This window comes from Toxorhynchites rutilus, chromosome 3, assembly GCF_029784135.1.
Source record: "Toxorhynchites rutilus septentrionalis strain SRP chromosome 3, ASM2978413v1, whole genome shotgun sequence".
In the NCBI taxonomy this organism is placed as follows: domain Eukaryota; kingdom Metazoa; phylum Arthropoda; class Insecta; order Diptera; family Culicidae; genus Toxorhynchites; species Toxorhynchites rutilus.
In genome coordinates, this window is record NC_073746.1 from 49,523,256 (window position 1) to 49,545,402 (window position 22,147).

General features: G+C 36.8%; 1 protein-coding gene across 3 annotated transcripts in view; it reads right to left on the bottom strand.

Moving 5' to 3' along the window:
- Positions 1 to 22,147, bottom strand: part of LOC129775277 (protein quick-to-court) — a 99,572-nt gene that overhangs the window by 36,645 nt on the left and 40,780 nt on the right. For all 3 annotated transcript variants that reach the window (XM_055779796.1, XM_055779798.1, XM_055779795.1), the window contains exon 2: positions 5,332 to 5,932. In XM_055779796.1, coding sequence (XP_055635771.1) covers positions 5,332 to 5,817 — 486 coding nt within the window. In that variant the 5' untranslated portion in view covers positions 5,818 to 5,932. The remainder of the gene's footprint in view (positions 1 to 5,331; positions 5,933 to 22,147) is intronic.

Here is a 22,147-nt window from a genome sequence, read left to right on the forward strand (position 1 = left end):
GAAGTCAGAGTTCCAGCAGATTAAAAACATATATTGTATTACGGCCGTTCGTTTGTGAATGCTCGTTTAGAGTGCTCTACTTTTATGATTTTGGATGCCAATGAAAAAAAATACATACAAAGAGAATTCAATGGAATTATTTTTCCTTTTCCTTCCGTTTATTAAGCCTTTCACAAAAATCCTTCGATGCCTTGCCTTACGACAGTTTTCCGGAACCTTACCCACGGTCGATGGAAAGATGGATGTCGGCATGTTCTTGAGCTTTTTCGTTGTCTTCGCTCAACTCAACTACTTCTCCGTTTTATTCACGGAATTATTAGATAAGATCTTCCAGTCGAGATTCGCCCAAAAATTTTCTATCAGTCGCAGGTCTTCGGTCCAACGTTTACCTTCAGCGGGTCCATCTCTTCCGGTGGTTTTTTGATTTAATGAGCCAAGACCAGTTCCGGCCAAAAACTCAGACAAAGCCGGTCTCGAACGATCCTTCGACATAACAAATGTCCATGCTGGCCAGGTACCTCTCCAACGTTTGGCCGGTCAATCTCACGACACAAGGTATGGAACGATGAGGCAACGATCCTTTCGGTCTTCCACTTCCGCTCCTGCTGTACTTTACGGTCGCGCGACTGGAAACAGGGGTGATATTGCGCATTTCGAAACGGGTGATTCTTGTTCGTTTCGACCATTTTGACATGCCTTTGACCAGCTTTGGTTACGAACCCAAAAATTTTACATTTCAAAACAAATTTTGCTCTAAACCTAGTACACCGAAAATATTAACTTGAAAAATATACATAATACTAAAACCATTTCGATTTGAGTTCGAATTCTCTCGAAACGAGTTACTCGTTTCGAAATGCGCAATGCCACCCCAGGCTTCCGTTCGACACTCTCGCCTTTTCCAGAAGGCAGAGGATGTTGTAAGTGTCGGATCGGCTATATCCGTGCCAAGTGCCTCACGATGTCCATCTTCTTCACTCCTGGGTGGAGCTGCGAGTTCGAACAAAGCATATAGCGAAGTTGCTTGACTGTTTTCGCCATGGATGTTGCAGAATAACTGATATGAGCGTCGAAGAATTTTGTGAAAGGCCTAATAAATGTGGGGGTTAAGGAAATTTGTTTCATTGAATTATCTTTTGTAGTATCTCATCATCGAAATTAGTCCATTTTCTGAATGCATACGTTACATGGTGTATTATTTTAAATGGGAAAACTGTGTATATTTTGAGTGGCAAATACGGAAGTACGTGTGTCAGCAATAAAATGAATTTGAAGATTTCCCTTACTGTAAAAATATCTCCACTTTAACACAAAATTCTTGTCATGATGTAATGTAATACAATAATAATACTAGGGTAGATACTCCGGTAATAGGGGTAAAACAACGTTGTCATTATTCACGCTTATACGATTGTCAACCTCTTTCAGACGATTTTTCATTACTTTCTGAGAAGAATTCTAAAATTTGGTAAAACGCCTTTCAATGACTGATAATATTGGTGTCACTTGATTTATCGCACTAATAGAACGTCAACTCTTCTGACTGGCTTTAACTTTCATAACATTAAACTCTTCTGACTGGCTTTCACTGTCATAACATTTATAGCAACTTAGCTGTATTCGTTTGCGAAGTGGCAAATTTGATGAAATTTAGAAGCTTCTGAAATAGGACCTCTCAGGATGTTGCATCCATGTGCGAAAAGATGAGTGTTATTAGAAGCAGTTTTTCAAGGGTTCTTTAGTAGATTTGATGACGTACGATTCTCTTCTAGTTTTTCTTGATAAACATAGATAATGTAGAATAGGCCAAAGTGGTATCAATCTGTAACTCGTCGAACGATCAATTTTGTCAGCTATACCTATCTGTCATATATCCTTAAACTGACGAATAAAACGAAAAAGCTTTTGCAAGATATGTCTCTGAAGATGTCTTATCTCTCTACATTTTATCTTTGCACGAAATTTTCTAAAATATATTAGGTTGGGGAAAAAGTAATCCATTATTTAACTAACTTTAGTGATCAATATCTCGCGTGATATCGATCCTACAATTTCAAGTTTGAACACGTTGTGAAGGTGACATTCCACACTAAAGCAAATTATTTTGCTGTTTTTTGTTTATTCCATTTAGTTGTGAGTTACAGGGTGTTAACAATGGAAGTCAATAAAGCGAAAATTCAGTACATTTTACACTTTTTCTTAAATAAAGGTGAAAATGCAAGTCAGACAGCTGAAATTGTGAATGGTGTTTATGATGTCAATAATGTAATAGAAAAATTGTGCAATTTAAAAAAAAATCATTTTTTTTTTGTTTAAGTGCAATACACTAAATTCAGATCTCTATTATCAACAACCATTTGAAGCTAGTTATTGACCAGAAAAATCCAAAAATGGCCAGTAGAAAAGGTGTTGTGTTCCATTACGACAACGCATATCTACAGTGACTCTTAATTGGAATGTTTGAATGCATCCACCAAGCGATTACCATTATTTACTCGTATTGAAAAACTACCTGAATGCCGTTCTACGCATAGTTGTCCCATGTTACTTTTTTTTTAAAAAACTTTTTTTTTAACTTTTCTTTAAAAAACGATGTTTTTATGCCCACTCTTCCGGAAAAAATACCAAAAAAAGTTATTGTTTGTTCCTAACTTTTAAAAAACAACATCAAGCTCAATTGTCCCATGTTGATATTCTGGGCATAACTGTCCCACCATGAATTTTTAAATTTATAATCAATAATAATTTTCATTCACGTGAGCGGAACTTTTCGCATTGTATTAGACACCTATTTACTGCTCATAAAAAAACCCGGTGTACTGCTAAACTGAAATGCTTGAAGTTTCAGGTAGACAAATATGCTAGAAACTTTGATTGCGTTTTTCTCAGTTGCTGATTTTGCAACATGGGACAACCATGCGTTGTTGAATTTTACGATAAAACGGTGCATATTTAAGCCAAAACGGACAATCAGAAGCATATGAAAAAAAAGTTTGAATTTCACCCAAAAATAATGGAATATTTTTTCCCCCACCTAATATGTATTTGAATATAGTGTTTCGATGTGTAATAAATATATCGTTCTGTGTGAATCTGTAGCAGTATGATATCGTTCTATACGAATCAGATGTTTGAAACTATTAAAAAATTGCAATTCAAACCACAAAAAATCAAAAAATATTCCATTTCAAGAAAATACAGACAAATTCAGAATTTTTATTCACCTGCATTCAGACTTTACTGAAAAACACTCGGCAACCCTGTGTGTTGCCTTTTTGTCTTTCTTTTTTGTTATATTAAATAAAACTAAATATTTTTTCAAAAAATAATAAATTAGCGAATTGGGGTTTTTCCTTGAATAAAGGAAAACCACAATTCGTTCATATTATCTTGTCAATAAGTTTTTCATAGGATTGATTCACCTCCTGTCAATGATTTTTGAGCCTCTTCATAAAATTCATAACGTTATAGATGTTTGAGCATATTTGTCGATGTGAAAAAAGCTATTGCTGGTATTGTGTTTCAGTTTCGCAATTCTTATGAAAGAGAAAAGTTTAGCATCTCAAGGTAAGAAATGACAGGAAATGTCTCGTTCAGGTGGGTGAGTGCACCCAAGATGGGTCTATCTTGAGTGCTTACACCGTCTGGTTACTAAGTGGGTTAGAGGAAGATATATGAAAACAGTATGGAAGAAAGCGGAAGGGGGACTGTTTACCTGAAGCAAAACGGAGAGATTGAACACAAGCTTCTGGAATTCTGGATTCTTTCTTTTTCAGTTTCAGCTGTGCTTTATTCAAAGATAAACGTTTCGCGTTAAGGGAAAACGAAACGTTTGCAACGGAAAATTTCGTATTTAATAGAGTGCACAAACCACGCACAAGCGCAATTTGTATTGTTTGCAAACAATAACCAATAGACTTTCAAGATGACCGCAGAATGTTTTAACGTATTGAATCACCTGGTAGTATACTTCTGTTCGCCTTGAGTGCACTGTACTTGCATCAACCCATTAGCGGTCAAGCTGTAAAAAAATACTTTTTGATGAAAACCATTGGTGTAGTTTTGATTATTGGTGCTGAAGAAACCCTAATGTTCAACAATTATTTTTAGTCAAGTAGTGTAGTAAAGTAAATGAATTCACAACATGAGCTGCTGTAATATTTGATTTGATTGTAATGAAAATAATTCTTTTCATTTCTATGTGCCTCTTTTGTCTGTTTCAAGGATTTGCTGCTATTTCGTATATCAAAACAGTTATTTCTATTCGTTCCATGCTTCATGAAATCATACGTCATCTTTACTCAGCACACCAACTTATCTCTCATGATAGAGTGAAGGTAATCGGCAATGTGTATACGTAAAAGTTTTTTTTTTTCAATCCATTACGATATGCACCCCCAGAGCGGAAGGACAAAAGACAACAACATAAAGTGGGACAGAACTTTGATTATGATTTCGGCCTATATTGAAACGTTCGGAATGTACGTCTAACGGATTTGTTGGCTAAGTTCCAAATATGGTTTCGACCGTTTAGCACTCGTCAAAGAAAAGTAGGACATCATGGACCGTATTCTGTAGCCCGAGGTCCTTCCAAAATAGAATAAACACTGCATTCGGACTGAAACGAAACTACAACAGCCACATTTAACGGATAAAATTGTTACGCGCACACAACGGTTCATCCGCATGGTGATGAAACTCGTTCCGCGTTTTGACAGTCTACACTTCAGAACACTTCAAAAATTACACGACGATGACAACGACTCGTGTGACTTTACTGATATCTGCTATTGGACAGTTTTTTCAGTTCAGTTTGGTCGCATTTCCAATTGAGCAAACATATTTGTATGTTGTAATGATCAAACAAGATGCACCTTCCCTAAACCTGGATAGGATTCAATGATTCTTCCAGTAGCTCGTTCCAAACAATATCACAAAACGTCGAATTCTTAGTGTTCAAAGAAAGAACTTCTTCGAGTAAGTAGATCAAAAAAGCAAAACGTATCCACGACATTTCATATTGAACTTGAAACATAATTTCGTAACTATTCGAATATTTCGCTCGACGTTCGAACAATCTCATTATCACTTTGCGGGTAACCTACCCTGTTTACAATGCTTTGCACCACCGTATTCTCACGTGGGTGGAAAAGTGTGGGTGTTCGCAGAGGCATCGAACTGGTGGCACTCACTGTTATGTAGGTCAAACTCAACTGTCACATAAAGTTCTTTCATTTTTCACTATTCTTTCCATTCCACACTGAATATTATTATGTAATTTCGAACATGATTATGTACACCAGACAATTGAGACAATTAGTTATCACTCACCATTCCCCGATCATTTTTCTGCAGACTGTTCTTGCGAGTCGACTGCGAGGACGAAGTCTTCTGCCCGGAGCCCGACGGCGGCGAAATGGCATTATGGCCGTGTCCGATTATGCCATTGGGTATCAGCGTACTGCCCGGCGACGAGGGAGACCCTTTGGTGCTGTTCTGCGGATCGAATGGCTCCGCTGTGGCGGCTCGTTGTTGATGATGATGGTGACTGGTCGGTTTGTTTCCATTGCTGAGGGAATTTTTCACTTTAATACTGGGTATCGAAGGACCGGACAGATTCGTTGGTTGATGCATGTTTCCACCACCACACTCGCACTCGCGGTAATGTTGGTAGTCATGGAAGCTTTGGCTGGTGCGCATACGCAGCGAGTAGGACCGCCGGAATGGGGTTGGCGAAAGCATCGGGATTCGGGTGCTTTCGCATTCGCCCGGGAAAATTCGCCGCTGCTCGAGCGGCGTCGCTGGTTTAGAGGACATCTCGGTAGGAAACGGGCCCTGCTAACGACACCTGGATGTGAAGCTCGGGAAACACCATCTAGTGCAACAGGTTGCGGTGGTTCAAATCCTCTCGGTTAGTTTCGATTCAAGAGATCTGTAAACGAAAAAATCAAAACAAAGCCTTAGAGGAATTATTAAAAATTACGCGAGAAACGAAACGAGGACATTCCAATTAATCCGAAAATAAAAATCGTAAGTGTGGGGACCGTGGAAAACGTGTGACCGGTAACCCGTTTATGCCCTGTGCAGCGAAAGCGCGAAAAAAGTTACTCGCTCTCTCGCGTAGATGATGATGATGACCATAACACGTGTGTTTACAAATTCGCCCTCGTTAGGTGGCGATGCTCGTGATGCAAGCGGCCTGATTCCAATGGGAGTGTGTAGTATAAATTAGCTGCATCCGAGCAGTTTAAGTTTTGTTATGATTGATGATTGGATGACATTACGAACATCTGAGTAGCTATGGTTCGAAGCTTATGTTGGTTGCTTTTTTACATCTGGTCCTGCGAAAGCATTATTCATTTGATGACATAGTTTACGGTGCTTTACGGAGCCCAAAGCAAGATAGGTTCAATAATTCTGCTCTAGTTGAGATTCGATTATATGCGTAGATTTTTTTCTTATCAAATGTGATTTGACCCTGTGCACGATAGAACATACTTATGAATTATGACCCCAAACCACAACAGATTTTCCTAAACTACAAACATGGAGGAGGCATTTAGCCGGACAATAGTCATTTGAAAACGAAACAGTAGTCACGGTTGGGAGTGGCCTTTATCATTTAAAGCAATGTAAACAAAGCCATCTCAGATAAAATGTAGCCCAAAAAATATAACACAAATGTTGTTTAATTTCAACAACAGGTTCGCATTTGTCTCGCCATCCAATTCCAAATTATTTCAAATTGTCTGCCGCATTTAGCCAAACAACGGCCGAAATTGGCAAGAAAATGCGCGAAACGTTTTTTTTTTCATCACTTATGGAAATTAGTCAACCGGTGGCTTTTGGTCATCGTCCAGCACAGCTCGATGGATCAACAGTTGCAAATGTAAATTTTAATGCTGATTTGTTGCGGGTTTTTGTTTCTTCCGAGTGTGCGATCTGCTTGAAAGTGAGACTACTGAATTGCCAACAATTATGTTCCATTTATTAAATTCACACCTGTATCGGGGTATCATCTGGCATTCAGATTAGTTGGTGCAAAGTAGTGGTTCGTATAATGTTTCGCATCCGCATAAAATTCACTTGTCCGAGATTTTCCTTTCGATTCATTTGGTTCCGACATACGCCACTATTCATTGGCGGATGTGTGAATTATCTATCGGACGGTGCCTTTAACCCCAGAAATGGATCGCTTCAGCGAGGGGGCAAAAGCTTATGGCTCTAATTGGATTGGAAGATGCGGATGGAAAAGTATTTGTTTAACATCCGGAAAGTGCTTCTATGTTGATAATATGGAATTGGAATATGGTCGGTTGTAATGAATGAAATTACAACATGATGCGATGTTACATAAAAATAAGAGAGTAATAATGTTTTCGGCAAATTTGATCCGAGATTTTTCCGGGAAATTAAACATACGTTGCCAGATCAATTAGCTTTTCTTCCGCTCAAGTGTACAGTTGGTCATTCAGATAAGCTCGTGTTAATTTTTCTTTTGATAACTGTGTTCTCTATTATTGATTACTGTGCTGGAGTAGCGATAGTTGCTTTAACTATAATACGATTGAGATTCAATCAGTCTTTTATTTTGCTACGATGTTGTTGTCGAGTATTGATTACTGAAATACGATATGAGTTTCACTAATAGAAGGAGCCAAACTGGTAAGAAAACAAAACACAAAAAATGAGATGAAAACATAGACACACCGACTCTGAGATAGAGAAAAAAATACGATAATTTTTAACTTTGTAATGGAAAAGGTTCCTCAGTGAATATTATAATACTGGGTTCGCTAGCTGAGGATTTTTCACAAAAAAAATCTCGATATCATCGATGCTTTTTTTTTCGTTTTTGAGACATGATTTTTCAAAGTTGATCGATGGTTCAAAAAAGCTTTTTTCCCCATTCATAACTTTCGAACTACTGGACCGATTCATATTATCGACACATCAAATTGAAGCTTATGTAAAATTTCTTTAAATAAATTACTTTTTTCGAAAAATTTGAATTTTAGTTTTTGTAATTATTGATTGAGTTATTTTTTCATAGTTTTCTCGGTTAAAGATAGAGGGCGCTATATTTTTTTATATTTTTTGTGGAAATCTGAGGTTTTTTTTACATAATATGTCCGAAAATCAGAGAGGTATTATTCTTCATTTTTGAGTTATTATTCTGCAAATTTAACATGTTTTAAGCTTTTGTTCAATATTCCTATGCGACTAGAATCCAATCTTCCAGCAAGTGTGGTATTTTTTCAAATATCTAATATATTATCTTATTGGCTTCAATTTAATATGTCGATCATCTGAATCGGTTCAGTAGTTCAAATGTTATGATTTTTTTGCAAAAAGTCATTTTTGGATAAGGGAGAAAAAATGTTTATTCGGACAACCGGACAAATTCATATCTCAAAAACAAAACAAAAAACATCTCTGATGCATCTCAAAATGCCGATTTCACTTGAACATTCTCCAATATTTTGACCACCCCTGGTGTATAAGAATTGATTTACAGTTTTCACCTGAATATGGAATGACTATCCGTGAAATAAAAATGGACAGTTTTTAAAAGTGGTCTAAGAGGCCGTTAATTCTTCTGATATGTTCCTTTCTCACATTGAATAATATATCATGAGGAAGTACTTCATGGAAGACGCGAACCAAAAATTTATTTGAATTTCAGTAAACATTGAAAAACACTTCTTTGTAAAACATTTGCCCGATTAATTCGAAAAACAGTATATTGAATTGCAAGAAACTGCATTGAAGATTTGGGAAACAGAGTTCCCAAAGATACAATTAAAGTTATTCTTAACATGTCCGTACTCTTCTGCCCCCTCTCTCCCTATACGAGGGCACTCCGATAAGTACTTAATCCATATTTAATCCATCTAAAAATACGTTTTCTCAAGGTCTGCAAAGTAGGTCTCCGTGGCGTCGATGACCTCCTCATTCGATTCAAATTTCTGCCCGGTGAGTGACTTTTTCATGTTTTGAAACAAAAAAAAAGTCGCACGGAGCTAAATCTGGAGAATACGGTGGATGGGGCAGCAGTTCGTAGTGCAATTCGACCAAATTGGCTGTGGCGACGGCGGAATTTCCATTTTTTTTTTCATTTTTCTAAAATCCGCGGACACGCACGCTTCCACACACGGTCAAAACAACACTACGAGTCCAGTTCGGCTGAAATTTTGACAGTAGCCGTTTACGAGAATGTATTCTTCTTTAATCCATCTGAAAAATTTACGGTACCGTCAATCAAATCGGTTAGGTGAGCACACAAAGGGGAAGAACAGATATATGGGAACATGAGAATGCTACCATTTTCCATTAATTATAACTATTTACAGGATAGGGGATTGCAATGAAATTCGGGGTAAATTAAAAACTGAAATCATCAATTTTACTAGGCATGATGGATTGATGTGATATATTTTTCCAGTAAACATTACCTTTCAACCCACCTTATGATAGGCATTACCAGAATACTGGAATGCCTTAACGCAATCCGCGCTTTTGTTTACAATCTGTCCGAAAACACAGTTTTTTTTCAAAAATATCGCCATAATTGCACGTCAGGTAATCAAATAGAGAGAATCAAGTGTAATGGTTTTGAAAACTAAACTGAAAAATCTTTTCCTGTATAGCTCTGAGCACTTCAACTGACCCCATGTTCTGTTCAACTCTGGGGTAAGTTGAATAAGCAGTGAAATCGACTATTTTTAAACTTTGTTGCAGGAGCCGGACGATATTTGTTGGTGATTGCTGGATGAATGAATGATGATAAATTCAAAGAATAAGAATTATTCACAGTATTTTCTACGTAATTTATGAATACACAGACATGTCAAATTTGTTAATTTTGCAACTAGGGGTCGTTCAAATACTACGTAACGCACTTTTTTTTACTATTTTAGACTCCCTCTTCCCTACATGACTTGTAACAAATAGTAATTTACATAAAATGTTCAAACATATTTGGATTTATTTCTAAACAAATTTCCACATGGCATCCCCTTCTCCCTTCCTGAGCGTGTTACGTCATTTATGAATATTTGAATGATCTTATAAACCTCATTAGTGGCCGTTTTGAGTGGTTCTACTCTGACATGAAAGCGTCTAAAATAATAGTTTTGATGTTATTGTTTCGTATATCAATTCCTAGTTTGTAGTGTCCATTTTGCGTATATCAGACTATTCCACCACATCTCACGTGTACCAAAACCCCTTTTTTTAATTGTTTATAAGTTATTCCTTCAATTTAGTGTTTCATAAATCAGTTGTAGATAGTTCGCGTTTCAACTTACCCCGCTCTGAAGGACAAGTTAAAACAATGCATATGAAAACTAAACACTTTTAAAATTAATATTTTTCGAAACATCCAGTGTAAATCTCTATTTTTTATCGGAATTCATCTGTCATGCCTTGCATATGCTGTGATTTAGTGATTTTTAAAGATAACTTTCAACTTGAACTTGGAAAAAAATGTTTCAACTCGTCCCGGTATACTTTATATAAATTATATTCATTCAAACATATTTTCGATACGGAACATCAAAATCCATTTGCAGCAAAAATAGTTATTAATGTTAACATCACTTCATGAAAACGCGATAGGTTTTCGGATTTGACACCCACACTGACAGGCGTCACAACAATCCTTCCTAAACTCCACCCTTTCAAGAAATTTGCACCATGCGAGAGTATGAAATATTTGATTGGCGAACATTCTAGTCTCGTTCTAGCCAGCGAGTAATCAACAACCTTTCTTAGTGATGATATCATACGTAGTTTTTCCCGACGGAGTTGATTTTGATTTTCTAATTTGCTTTTCCGAAGGTGGGAACAAATGAGTTTTCAAGTTTCTAAGCCTCTTTAATACTAAAAAGAAAATGAAGAACATCTGCAGTGCAAACTTAGTGCAGTGCGTGCGTTGGCAAAATGAAACTGATTGCAAAGTATGACCAACTTGTGCAGTGTTCACGCGCAGGCAATAAAGAACTATGAATTAACTATCCAACTGATCCAAAATGTTATAAGAATAATCTGAGATTATTGTTTCTTGAGTTTGGAGGTCCCAGAATCCAGAATATTTTTTATCATAAAAGTAACTGATGCTAACACAGACATGACATGTATGGAAATGACAACTTCTGAGGAATCGCCATCGAATTGAGCCCGTACGTGAATACTGCGCTAGACTGTGACTCACTTGGATGGTATCCGAACTTCATTCTTTTAGAACATCTGTTTCCATACGTCTAAGCAAATAATGATTGATCGGATCATCATTTCTAGCTTAGACATGGTTTTGCTCCGGCTGATGAAGCTTTTGGTTTTTGTAAACCATTGCTTTTTTCGAAGGTTCATTTAAGTGTGCACAAAAACACGGAATCGTAAATTTTAACGATCCGCGCGTTTTACGTATTATACAGCGTGTACATTTTTTCTCTCATACAAATACAATATTCAGTTTTTTTTTGTTTTTATAAATTCGAATATTTTTACAGTATCAGTTACATAAGTTTAAATTAAAGAAGCCAAATTCTTAAGTATACTTTTAAAACTATATATACTATATATATATATATATATATATATATATATATATATATATATATATATATATATATATATATATAAACAATTTTCTTAAACCTATGGTTAGTAAGGTGAAAAATCGATTGCTCGCGGTGGACTCGAGTTTAGAAGAGTCAGGAAATAAAGTCAGGAATAGTCAGGAAGTCAGGAAGAGTCAGGAAATAAAGTCCCGACTCAATTCCAGACTTTTGAGCCACGGTTTGGGGCTAACCTTAGGGATAATCAAGTAACTAAAGAATAACATTCATTGAAGGCAATTTGAAGCTGATAAATATCGACTTCAATTCATCTACCTTTGGTTATGAGTCAGCCCTCTCATTACCCGGAATTGAGCAATGTGAAGGGACCCAGACAAAGGTAATGACATAACAGCGTCTGGTTAAAGGACTCACTCACTCTCGTATCCCTCAAGGAAGTACGGCGAGTGATATTCAAATTTTATTGGTAACTGTTTCGAATGACAGTTATTATTGTGTTGATCGTATGTCTCAGAATATCACCGCCTTTAACTTTTTAACCAGCTTTAAATGTTTCTCAAACCCATACCAGGAAGACAAGCACGACTTTTATTGGCATTTCATCTCAAATAAGCAGGATCGCGGTCTTGAAAGGACAAAAAAAAGCTTGTTATCTCAAGTTAGGTTTGAGCACATTTTCATTTTCATCAAATTTACTCCATGGCGTTCTAATTCAATCGCTCAGTTCATGCTGAACGTCATCTGCCAAAACTTTTCCAGTCGTCCAAAAAGAAAGTCACACGTTACTTCCTAACGATTCGATAAACAAGATTACACTTCATTCTCAGACTTTTCAAACTTATAAAAACGCTAGCCAATATTTCACTTGAAGTGTATCTGGCGTTGCAATTAACACAGTTGCTTAACAAGTTAACTAAGTTGTACGAAACTTAGAACTTGTTCATTTCCTGTACATATGAATAGCACACCTTCGATACTTTTAGTCGCCATTCGTATTTGGTCTCGTGCGCATCGGCTCAGTTCTGACGCAACAAGCTCCTAGCTTTGTTGACGGTTTTGATCGAGAGTCGAGAAACAATCTTTCAAAAACGGCCATTCTCGCAATGTTTCATTTTTATCGCTGCAACTGAGTGCATCTGTTAGATGCGTGTTTGATGCTTGTTGAATGACGATGCACGGAAGGTGCATCTTGTTAAAAACTCAGTGATATAAAGAAACAAATTGCGACATATAACCAATAAGTGTATTGTTCTCACAAAGGCAAAAAAGAATCGTTGCTTCTCGAAATGATTCTACAAAACCATGCAAGCCATTACACCTTTTCAGGTTCTCCTAAACTTATTAAAGAGTTATTTATGAAATTTCGACGTATTCGCAAATATATCCGAACTGATGAACCAACAAATTTTAAAACAAAAAGTTGCGTAGTCCTACGTACTAAAGCGGCCGTGTCTCGGATACAACCCCTCGATTTTTTTACATAATTTATTCAAAAATCAGAGATATGATTACATTTATCGTTTTTGAGTAATGATTTTGCAAATTTAATATTTGTTGGTTGCGGTAGCTCATTGGACAGGCCATTTTCCAATTTTTTTGTGTCATTTTTCTATTTTTCATGCTGATTGGCTTTAGTTTGATAAGTCGATCACATGAATCGGTCTAGTAGTTCAAAAGTTACGATTTTTTGAAAAAAGTAACAATCCTAACAAAACTTTACAAAAACCTTTATATCACAGCACGAAACTCTTTCTTCGTTGATAAACAATGGAACATTGAATGAAAAACATGGAACAGATCCATCAATGGATTTCGTGAACATAGTTCAATATTACACCAATGTTAAGATAATGTATGCAATGCTGCTCCACCACTACAGCAAGGTAAAAAGAGTGTTGGGAAGATGCAGGTAAAACGTACAGTGGGGTTAAAATGGACAGGTGGTTGAATTGAATGGTTACATTATGAATTTCTGACATTTGGCACCGAACATTTTTTTTTAAAACCTCGATTTCCGGAAATTTTTCAGTTTTAAAACAAACTCGAATTTTAACGTCTGCAAAACTAGTAAATGTAGTCCGATTATACTAATACTTTGCAATGTGTTTAGTGTCAAAATGTACAATTTACAAGAACGTGTATTTTTAGTGAAACCGTGTTACTCGAGCAACCGAAGTCCTCAGGAAACTTGGTCCTCTTATGGTAGGAATTTCAACATTTCTCGTCGTCGATTACTTCCTCTAGGGGTACGTGAAGGACCGTTGCTATGTTAATAAGCCACAACATTTGAAAGAACTTATAGAAGAAATAACCCGGATTTTCAACAGCATCGAAGTCGTAATGTTAGAGTTGTGCATGAAGAATTTTGTTTACCGTTTAAAACACGTAATCGAAAACAGGGGTGGTCACATCGAAAACGTCCTAAAATAAGCTTTATTTTCGTTTTTTTAAATGAAAATTCGGTTCACTTTTGTAATTATAAATTATTAAAATTTGTTGCGTGAGGGTTTAATCTGGAAGACCCTGTAAACTATGAATCAACAATCATAGAAAATAACGAACAGTTGAAAAAAATCCACGATAATTCTAAAATCAGATAACACTAGATGTCTGAGAACATAAATGCTGTGCATTGCTATTTTTGAAGGTTCGTTATATTAGTAGTCATAAGTTCCACTTGAATACGTTCAATATTGCTCAAACATTTTGTCGCTAAAAAGATTCAGTTGCGACGAATAACCCAAGCACGACAAATTTAACCGAGGCGCTTGTATGAATGGAGAAAGTCCAGGACTCCGACCGTGAATCGATCTCCATCACTGGTAATTGTTGCGTGGACCTAGTTATTCTATAATAACACAAAGATGGTCAATTGAGAGCCCTGACTTTTGAACACACGATTGATCCCGAACGCGCAACCAATGCACAATGGTCCAGGAGATGCATTTAAGTGGGAATTAGCATTTAGAGTTCGACAGTTATTCTCTAGACAAAAACTGTCTTCGACAAAGTTGTTACATATGATAGAGCGCTCATTTTCATGTTGCCAAAAATAGGGTGACCAACATTTTCGATGAAATAAAAAATCTAACTTTCTTATCTCTATAGATAGAGGTAAACATAGTTCGACAATGATGTAGTCCCAGTTATTTGTTACATCTTTGTAGAACAAATTTTTTTTTCTATCTCTTGAAATAACCGATATAATGGCTTTTTTCTAAGTTGCGTTAGGATCACCATTAAAAAAAAACAGTTTTTTGCTCTATCTTTTATATTTCAAATTCTACATACAAACTGTCTCCGAAAGACTTTTAGAACATACTGATACAAACATTTTTCGATACAGAACTTGTCAACTTCATCTCAACTTCACTCAAAGTTATTGATATTTCTTCCCAAAAAATAAGCTCTCTTCAACCGCTCGCCATTCTTTCTGGGGCAAACATGAACAAAGTTTATTGGCGGCATTTGAAAGAGCAGAGTTCACTCTACATAATGGGTGATTTTCAAAACTATGTTATTTTTCGTGTTTGAGTAAATTAAAATTAAAATCATGAGTTTTAGGGTGAAAAACCATCAATAACTTTGAGTAAGATTAGGATATTGACAAGTTCTGCACCGCAAAATGTTGGTCTTGATAAACTCTAAAAGTCGTACCAAAACAGCTTTGATGTAGAATTCGAAATATAAAAGTTAGAGAAAAAAAACCGCTTTTTCATGGTCACTTTAATGCAACTTAGGAAAAAAGCGCTAAATCGATTATATTGAAAGATAGAAAAAGGCTTTGTTCTACAAAGTTGTTTAAAATAACTAGGGCTACTATGTTTATCTCTATCTATAAAAATAAGAAAGTAAGATTTTTTATTTCATCGACAATTTTAGCGCTCTATCATATGTAACAACTTTGTCGTAGACAGTTTTTGTCTGAAGAATAAATATCTCCCACAAAGTTGTATTTTAACTAAGTTACATTAGGGTAACCATGAAAAGACGGTCATTTAACTCTAACTTTTATATTTAAAACTCTACATCAAAATTGTCTTCGTACGACTTTTAGAGCTTATCAATACCAACATTTTGCGATGCAGAATTTTTCAATATCTTAATCCTACTCAAAGTTATTGATGGGGTTTTACCCAAAAACTCATGATTTCAATTTTAATTTTCTCAAATACAAAAAATAACATATCTTTGAAAATATAGAGTGATTTTTTTTCTTTCAAATTCCGTCAACAAACATTTTTTATGTTCGCCCCAAAAAGAACGGCAAGCAATTGAAGAGAGCATATTTTTGTGGAGAAATATCAATAACTTTGAGTGAAGTTGAGATATTGCCAAGTTCTGCATCGGCAAATGTTTGTATCAGTATGTTCTAAAAGCCTTTCGAAGACAGTTTTTGTCTAGAGAATAACTATCGAGCTCTAAATGCTAATTTCCACTTAAATGCACCTCCTGGACCATTGTTCAATGTGGCTATGAAGCCCTCCTAAAACTCATTCCAATGTTGTCATCGAAAGGCGCTGTGATAATAGCAGGGGCCCCACAATCCCATACTCAGAAAACAAAGAAGGGGCTGGTTTGAGAAGTTTTAAGGCACAAGTTGTACTGAATCGTTTCGCGAAGTATAATTTTGAGGCAAAGAAACGCTCTAGAAAAATCTATGAGGCTTTGCTGACGAAATACGATTGCGTCGTTATGGACGATGGAACGTACTCCGTTTGCCCGTTTGCAAACAAATTCTTGGACAAGAATATTATCCTCGTTCAATCGGAAGACTGCAAAATTTAAAAAAAATGTGGAAGTTCCCGAAAAATTCCTTGTTTGGTAAGAAATTACAAACGATTACAAACAGAAAAATGACACTTTTGTTACATCTGAATCCAAGAATCAGTAAATTTAACAAAAGGAGGTAGGAAGGTGAAGATTGTTGTATTTTCCGGAACAACATGAGATTGATGCCCTTTTCTTGTCCGGTTTGGCAAGCTATCACTATTGCAATTCAGTCAAGTAGTGGTACAATGATGATGGCGTCGCCGTGGTTTTCAAGAAGTGGAATCCGGCCAACACTGCAAGAGATAAGAGAGAATTCGAGCGGAAATGAGAATTGGCTGCCAAACATGTGGGAAAACAGCTGGCGCGTAGGATGTGTTTGGTGAAACAGGCCAATGAGCAACAGTTAGGAGTAATGTTTCCCCGATACATTGGAAAATAGGAACAAATAGGCTACAAATAGGAGCGTATCGAGTACTTAGGCGTGCTAGTCACCGACCGAACTGCGACATTCCTAAATTATGTTCTCATAACATCCTCACGAAACCGAAGTTTGCATGCAAACCTAGACGATAAGCATCACATCCATATTCTATTTGTACATAACCACTGAGGCACAAAGTCGCAAACCGTCGCAAAGCAGCTGGCCAGTTGAATAAACCATAACAATCACGGTTACAGTCGAAAACAGTTTTATTTTTGGAAAGCAACCAACCGAGCGGACTTTGTTTTCCAAAGCCCGCTCGGTTGTATAATCGATTCGGTGGAAAATCAGGAAATTTGTTTGTGGCGACCAATCAGCGCGTCACGATAAGCGCCGTCGTCGTGGGAGGGCAATTACGTTACTGAGCAGCCACGATAATCTCCGCGGCGCATCATTACGGCTCGGGCACACAACACATAATGTATGTGACATCCAAAAGCGTCAACCGTTCAGCCGATGGACGGCGTGGTTGTTGCGATGGAATTATGGAATCGCATGCCAAGCGCAATGGTGAGCCTCAGATGAAATCGTTTTCAGTCATTGCGCAGCCTGTTTTCCTCCGACGGACATTAAGTTTCGGCGTGGAATATGTCTGTCTTGACAGAGCATCCAGCACCAGTGCCTTTCGCCGAATCACAGCCATAACAGCGGGTTTCACGATTTATCGCGATAAACCCATATCACTTATGGACCAAGCTTTGTGACCTGTGAAGAGCGCATAATGAATGTAACTATTGCTTATCTCTTTAACCCGATCAGATGATACAACGAGTGATTACAAGGGAAAACTCAAGCTAAAAGTTATTTGAAATGAAAAACCTGCAGATAAAATGGACAACAATGAAGAAAACAGTGCCATAAGTGGCGCTAAAAAGGAAAACATAGGTTGAAAGTAATCGTTGTTGGGATGGAAATTCAAGTAGATCGTAGTAGAGCTAAAAGAAATAAGTGATTAAATGTATGTTAAGCGCGATGAAATGAGCATAAACGGGCAAAACAAGATTGGCTTCGAGTGGTGTTAAGGAATTTATTTTCTCGTCCGCTTCCGTGGTTTACAATCTGGCGTGTTTTCTGACCATCACTTCTTCAGTTATTTTTGCAGGGGTTATAACATAACCATGGTTTTATGGTAAATACCATACCTATATAATATTTATGATTAGACTTTCGAAATCGCAAAGAAATTAGAAGAGATATTGGATGAATACAAATCAACCAGCAAAAAATGTACCTGCCACGGTCCGTGAAGTTGAACTCGGGTTCAACTTTTGTACTCTTTCGTATATTTTAATTACTCGATTAGTCACGTTCCCAATTTGTCCATTCAGAGTTAATTTGATTTCGCTGCGTACCACACCATTAGGCAGAGAAAACAAATTGTGAAAAAGCTTCAATTGTCACTGTCGGTACTAGCACTGAGAATACACGTTGGACCTTCGCCTTTCGCTTTTTTTTCCCAGTAACCTTCAAAGAGCGGAATGCAACGCCATTCTTTTCCTGCAATTAAGCGCTTCTATCATTTCCACTTGGTACTAAAAAAAATCGGCCGGTATATTTACCGTTTCGTCCATCTGCTGTCAGTGGAGCGAATAATGCACCGGGGTTAAAAAGCGAGAAACCTTAACTGTATTGTGGTTGAATTTTGAAACTAGGCTATGTATTACATACACACGTAGCCGGGGAACAGAGATCAAAACCGAAAACAGCATATTGTTCGCCGCAAAAACAAAGAGTCACGTGAGCTTTTCCCTTTAGATCGCTATTTTTTTTCAACGTTTTTCTTTCTTCACCTGTTATGCCTTGCTGTAAAAACCAACATACAGTTTATTTTGTAAAATCAAATAGGCTACCATTTTTAATGGCGCCCTGTTTATTTACACGGCTCGAATAGGCGGGCATGTGAAACAAGTACAACCAGGTCACGTTGTACTCACTATAACTGTTATGATTCATATGTTACCAAAGTGTGGCTTCAAATCTGTTGGCTTCATTTAAGTTCCATTTGTTTCGAAGTGATTTAAAGTCAACCAGAAGCGGGGCTGTTCTGGATTCCACAGAATGTAACATACTTTTTTGTCCGAATGGGTTCCGCGATAATGCACTCAAAATGCTACGAGTTCAAAGAACCATGATCTGATTTCTGTTTTGCTCCCGCAGATGTCATGGAAACAAAAAAATCTCACCTTCAAATTTATCTCTCTCAAATGACAGTTTTGAAGCATCGCTTTTATTCCACACGATCCTTCTCTCTCACCGTCTCACCTCACTCTCAAACACGTCAAACAAGACATTTCAGTTTTCCAGCTTTTATTCTCGTTAATACACTGATAACAAGTGAGGATGGATGTTATTGAGCTTGATCGGAAGCGAATTGGAATGTTGCGCCCTAGCGTGACTAACAGCATGCGAGTTGGACTAACGTCCAATATATCGTGCATTGAGATTAGAAGCGTTGGCGGGTCGAAAAATGAACCATTTTTCGAGAACGCTTTTTCATATATTTGTTTCAGAAATTCAAGCAGCCGTTATTTAAGGTGATCTTCTGGTATTCAAGGTGTGTTTGGTATATAAATAAAAATGTTTCTTTGGTAATCTAAATAGAGTTTCAGACCTCTCATGCTTGGAAACCTTTGAATCCGATTATGGACCTCCTAGGATAAGCCCTACTAGAAATGATTCCGATTGCTTTTATACATGATTTAACTCCCAAAATAGAGGACCAAATTCAAACGCTTCGATGGCGTCAAGAGTAAATAATTTCACTAGTCTACTCAGCCTCCTAGCGTTGAAAGTGCAGCACGAGGGAGACTCGATGTTGTAGAAGAAAATAATGTTACCAGATTTATATAGATATTCAAGAATAATTTTCATAGATGAAAATATTCAATAAATGAATATCAAAACAAAGTTCCATTATCTTATATATAAAATTCTCGTGTCACGATGTTCGTGGTCAAACTCCTCCGAAACGGCTCGACCGATTTTTATGATATTATACTCAAAAAACTTGGTAGGCATGAGAATAGGTCGTAAACTATATATGATACCGCTAGGATACCTATTACTTTATATTTGAATCCGATTAGTGTGGTCCCATGCAAATGAAATCTGAATAACTTTGTTTTCGTATTTTTTTTGCATAAATTTAGCTTGAAAAAAAACTTATAACCATATATAACCAATTTTCACCTTCATCTCCTTTTTTTTATCGCGATATATGTATTTTTATATAAACGATACCAAATAATTGATTCGTCGTTCGTTTTTTAAACAGGAAGAATTTATTTACGTTGTTTAATGCCAGATGGCACTTCGTCCTCTTCATCGAATTTCACCCTACACATACGCAAGTAACTTCAATTCGACTAAAACTAGGAATATCGCCGGCGAGCTGGAAGTTTTTTTGGATGAGCACAATGAATTATTGAAACTATTCTAATCACACCCATGCTTGGAATGCAAAATAACAGTCACGCTATGTCGTCAATCCTGATAAAAAACCAATTGAAGAGCACGTGTGTAGATCCAATGCGCCACAGTTACTTTAATTATTAGGAACGTCATTACTCATTTTGAATTAATATTTTAATATTATGTGGTTGGAGACGAAACAAACAAAAGAGTGCCCTCGATGGATTCTTATGTGTGTCGTTTGATGAATTGGCGCAGTCAGGACAACGTCATTCTAGGATGTCTTGACCTGTGTCAATAATCCATGGTCAACATATTCGCAAAGGTAGAGAGCGAACGACTGCGATTCCTATGAGACAATCAACAGAAGCGGTTCGAGGAATTATAGCGAGACGCTATCATGAGTAACACCTACACAGCCTTTGTTCAAACGACAGCACTAGTGTTCAAACAAAAGAAATGCAGCCTTTAATGGGCTCTATTACAAAATTACACGTATTTCGTCCAACATGTTGCTGGATGTATACAAGATTTATAGAAGAATCGTTAAGTTAGGACTGTTTTCTAAATATTTAAACAACATCGAGTAATGATTTTCATCCAAATTCGCGCAATTTAAATTATTTTCGTGTCTGTTAATCTGATACAGATTAAATTGCTCCACGAATACGGATTACTTATTTTGAAGTTTATTTTGCGCCGAGGCAAGGTTGCTACATTTCATAGCACGAATGATCATATTTACGAATGCAAAAGACGAATCCTGAGATCCGATCGATCCGGTCCATTTCTCTGTACATCATAGATCTCATCTCCATCTCCACATCACACTCAGGTTCGAGAAGTTACCACGGTCCAATGCAATACACGGTCAAATCTTCACGTATCTGCTCGATATCCACGTGGAATCTATCCTTCATCGATCATATTCAGTTAATTTTATAGATCGTTGAAACATTTGAACACACATGTATTGCAATACATGTATTGCAATACATTAGTTATTTTTTATTCAACAGTCAAAATATTCACTAGAAGTAATTTATATGGCAGAACAACGTTTGCCGGATTAGCTAGTTATTATATATAATGGATCTGGTTTTTGCAATTTTTAGAACTATGATTTTACGCAATTTTTTTCAGCGCTATGGCCCAAACAAAAAGACTTTCAAGTTTATTTCATAACAACTCACAATGACAATAACCCCAAACGTGATTGCGATCATCATATTCTGGAGAACCGTGCACCATCCGACCAAAGCCTTTGCTTTCTTGTTATCGGCAAATCATCGACTCCTACACGTTTTGCGGTATGGCATCCCGATGTTAGATCTTCGTCGTCTTTGGGTTCTGACAACAATAATTTTCGAGTAGGTTTTTAAAATGACCTATCTGCATTCATAGCTTCATATCATCAACACTCTCTTTCGTTAAAAACTCGGCAGTAAAAGCATCTTTTAATGAGTTCGATATCAGTAATGTAGAAGGGAACCTCGTTTATCAAACTATGTGGCGCAAAATCTATCTGCAAGGCCGTGGTTATCGAAAGAGAAAGTCATTGAAGAGAATCGATCAAAGCAAATAGGTCCTTTTCGAAAGTTACGTAATAATTGTCGAATCATTAACGTTTCGGACAGCAGCACTTGCTGCAGTATCCATTTGAGCATAGTAGAGTACAATTCTGGTCAACCAATAGATATTTATTTGGAAGAACCTAACGATATCATCGGCATTGGTAGGTTTAAATTTGTCATTAAGAGGTAAGTACAGGGCAACTTCGAAATAACATACATTTCGCTTTAAAAATTGTACGTTGTATCGAATTGTACGTTAGATCGAGGCATAATAAAGAACTCAGAAACATAGCTCATATTACTTTATTGTGATGTTGTTTGTTTAG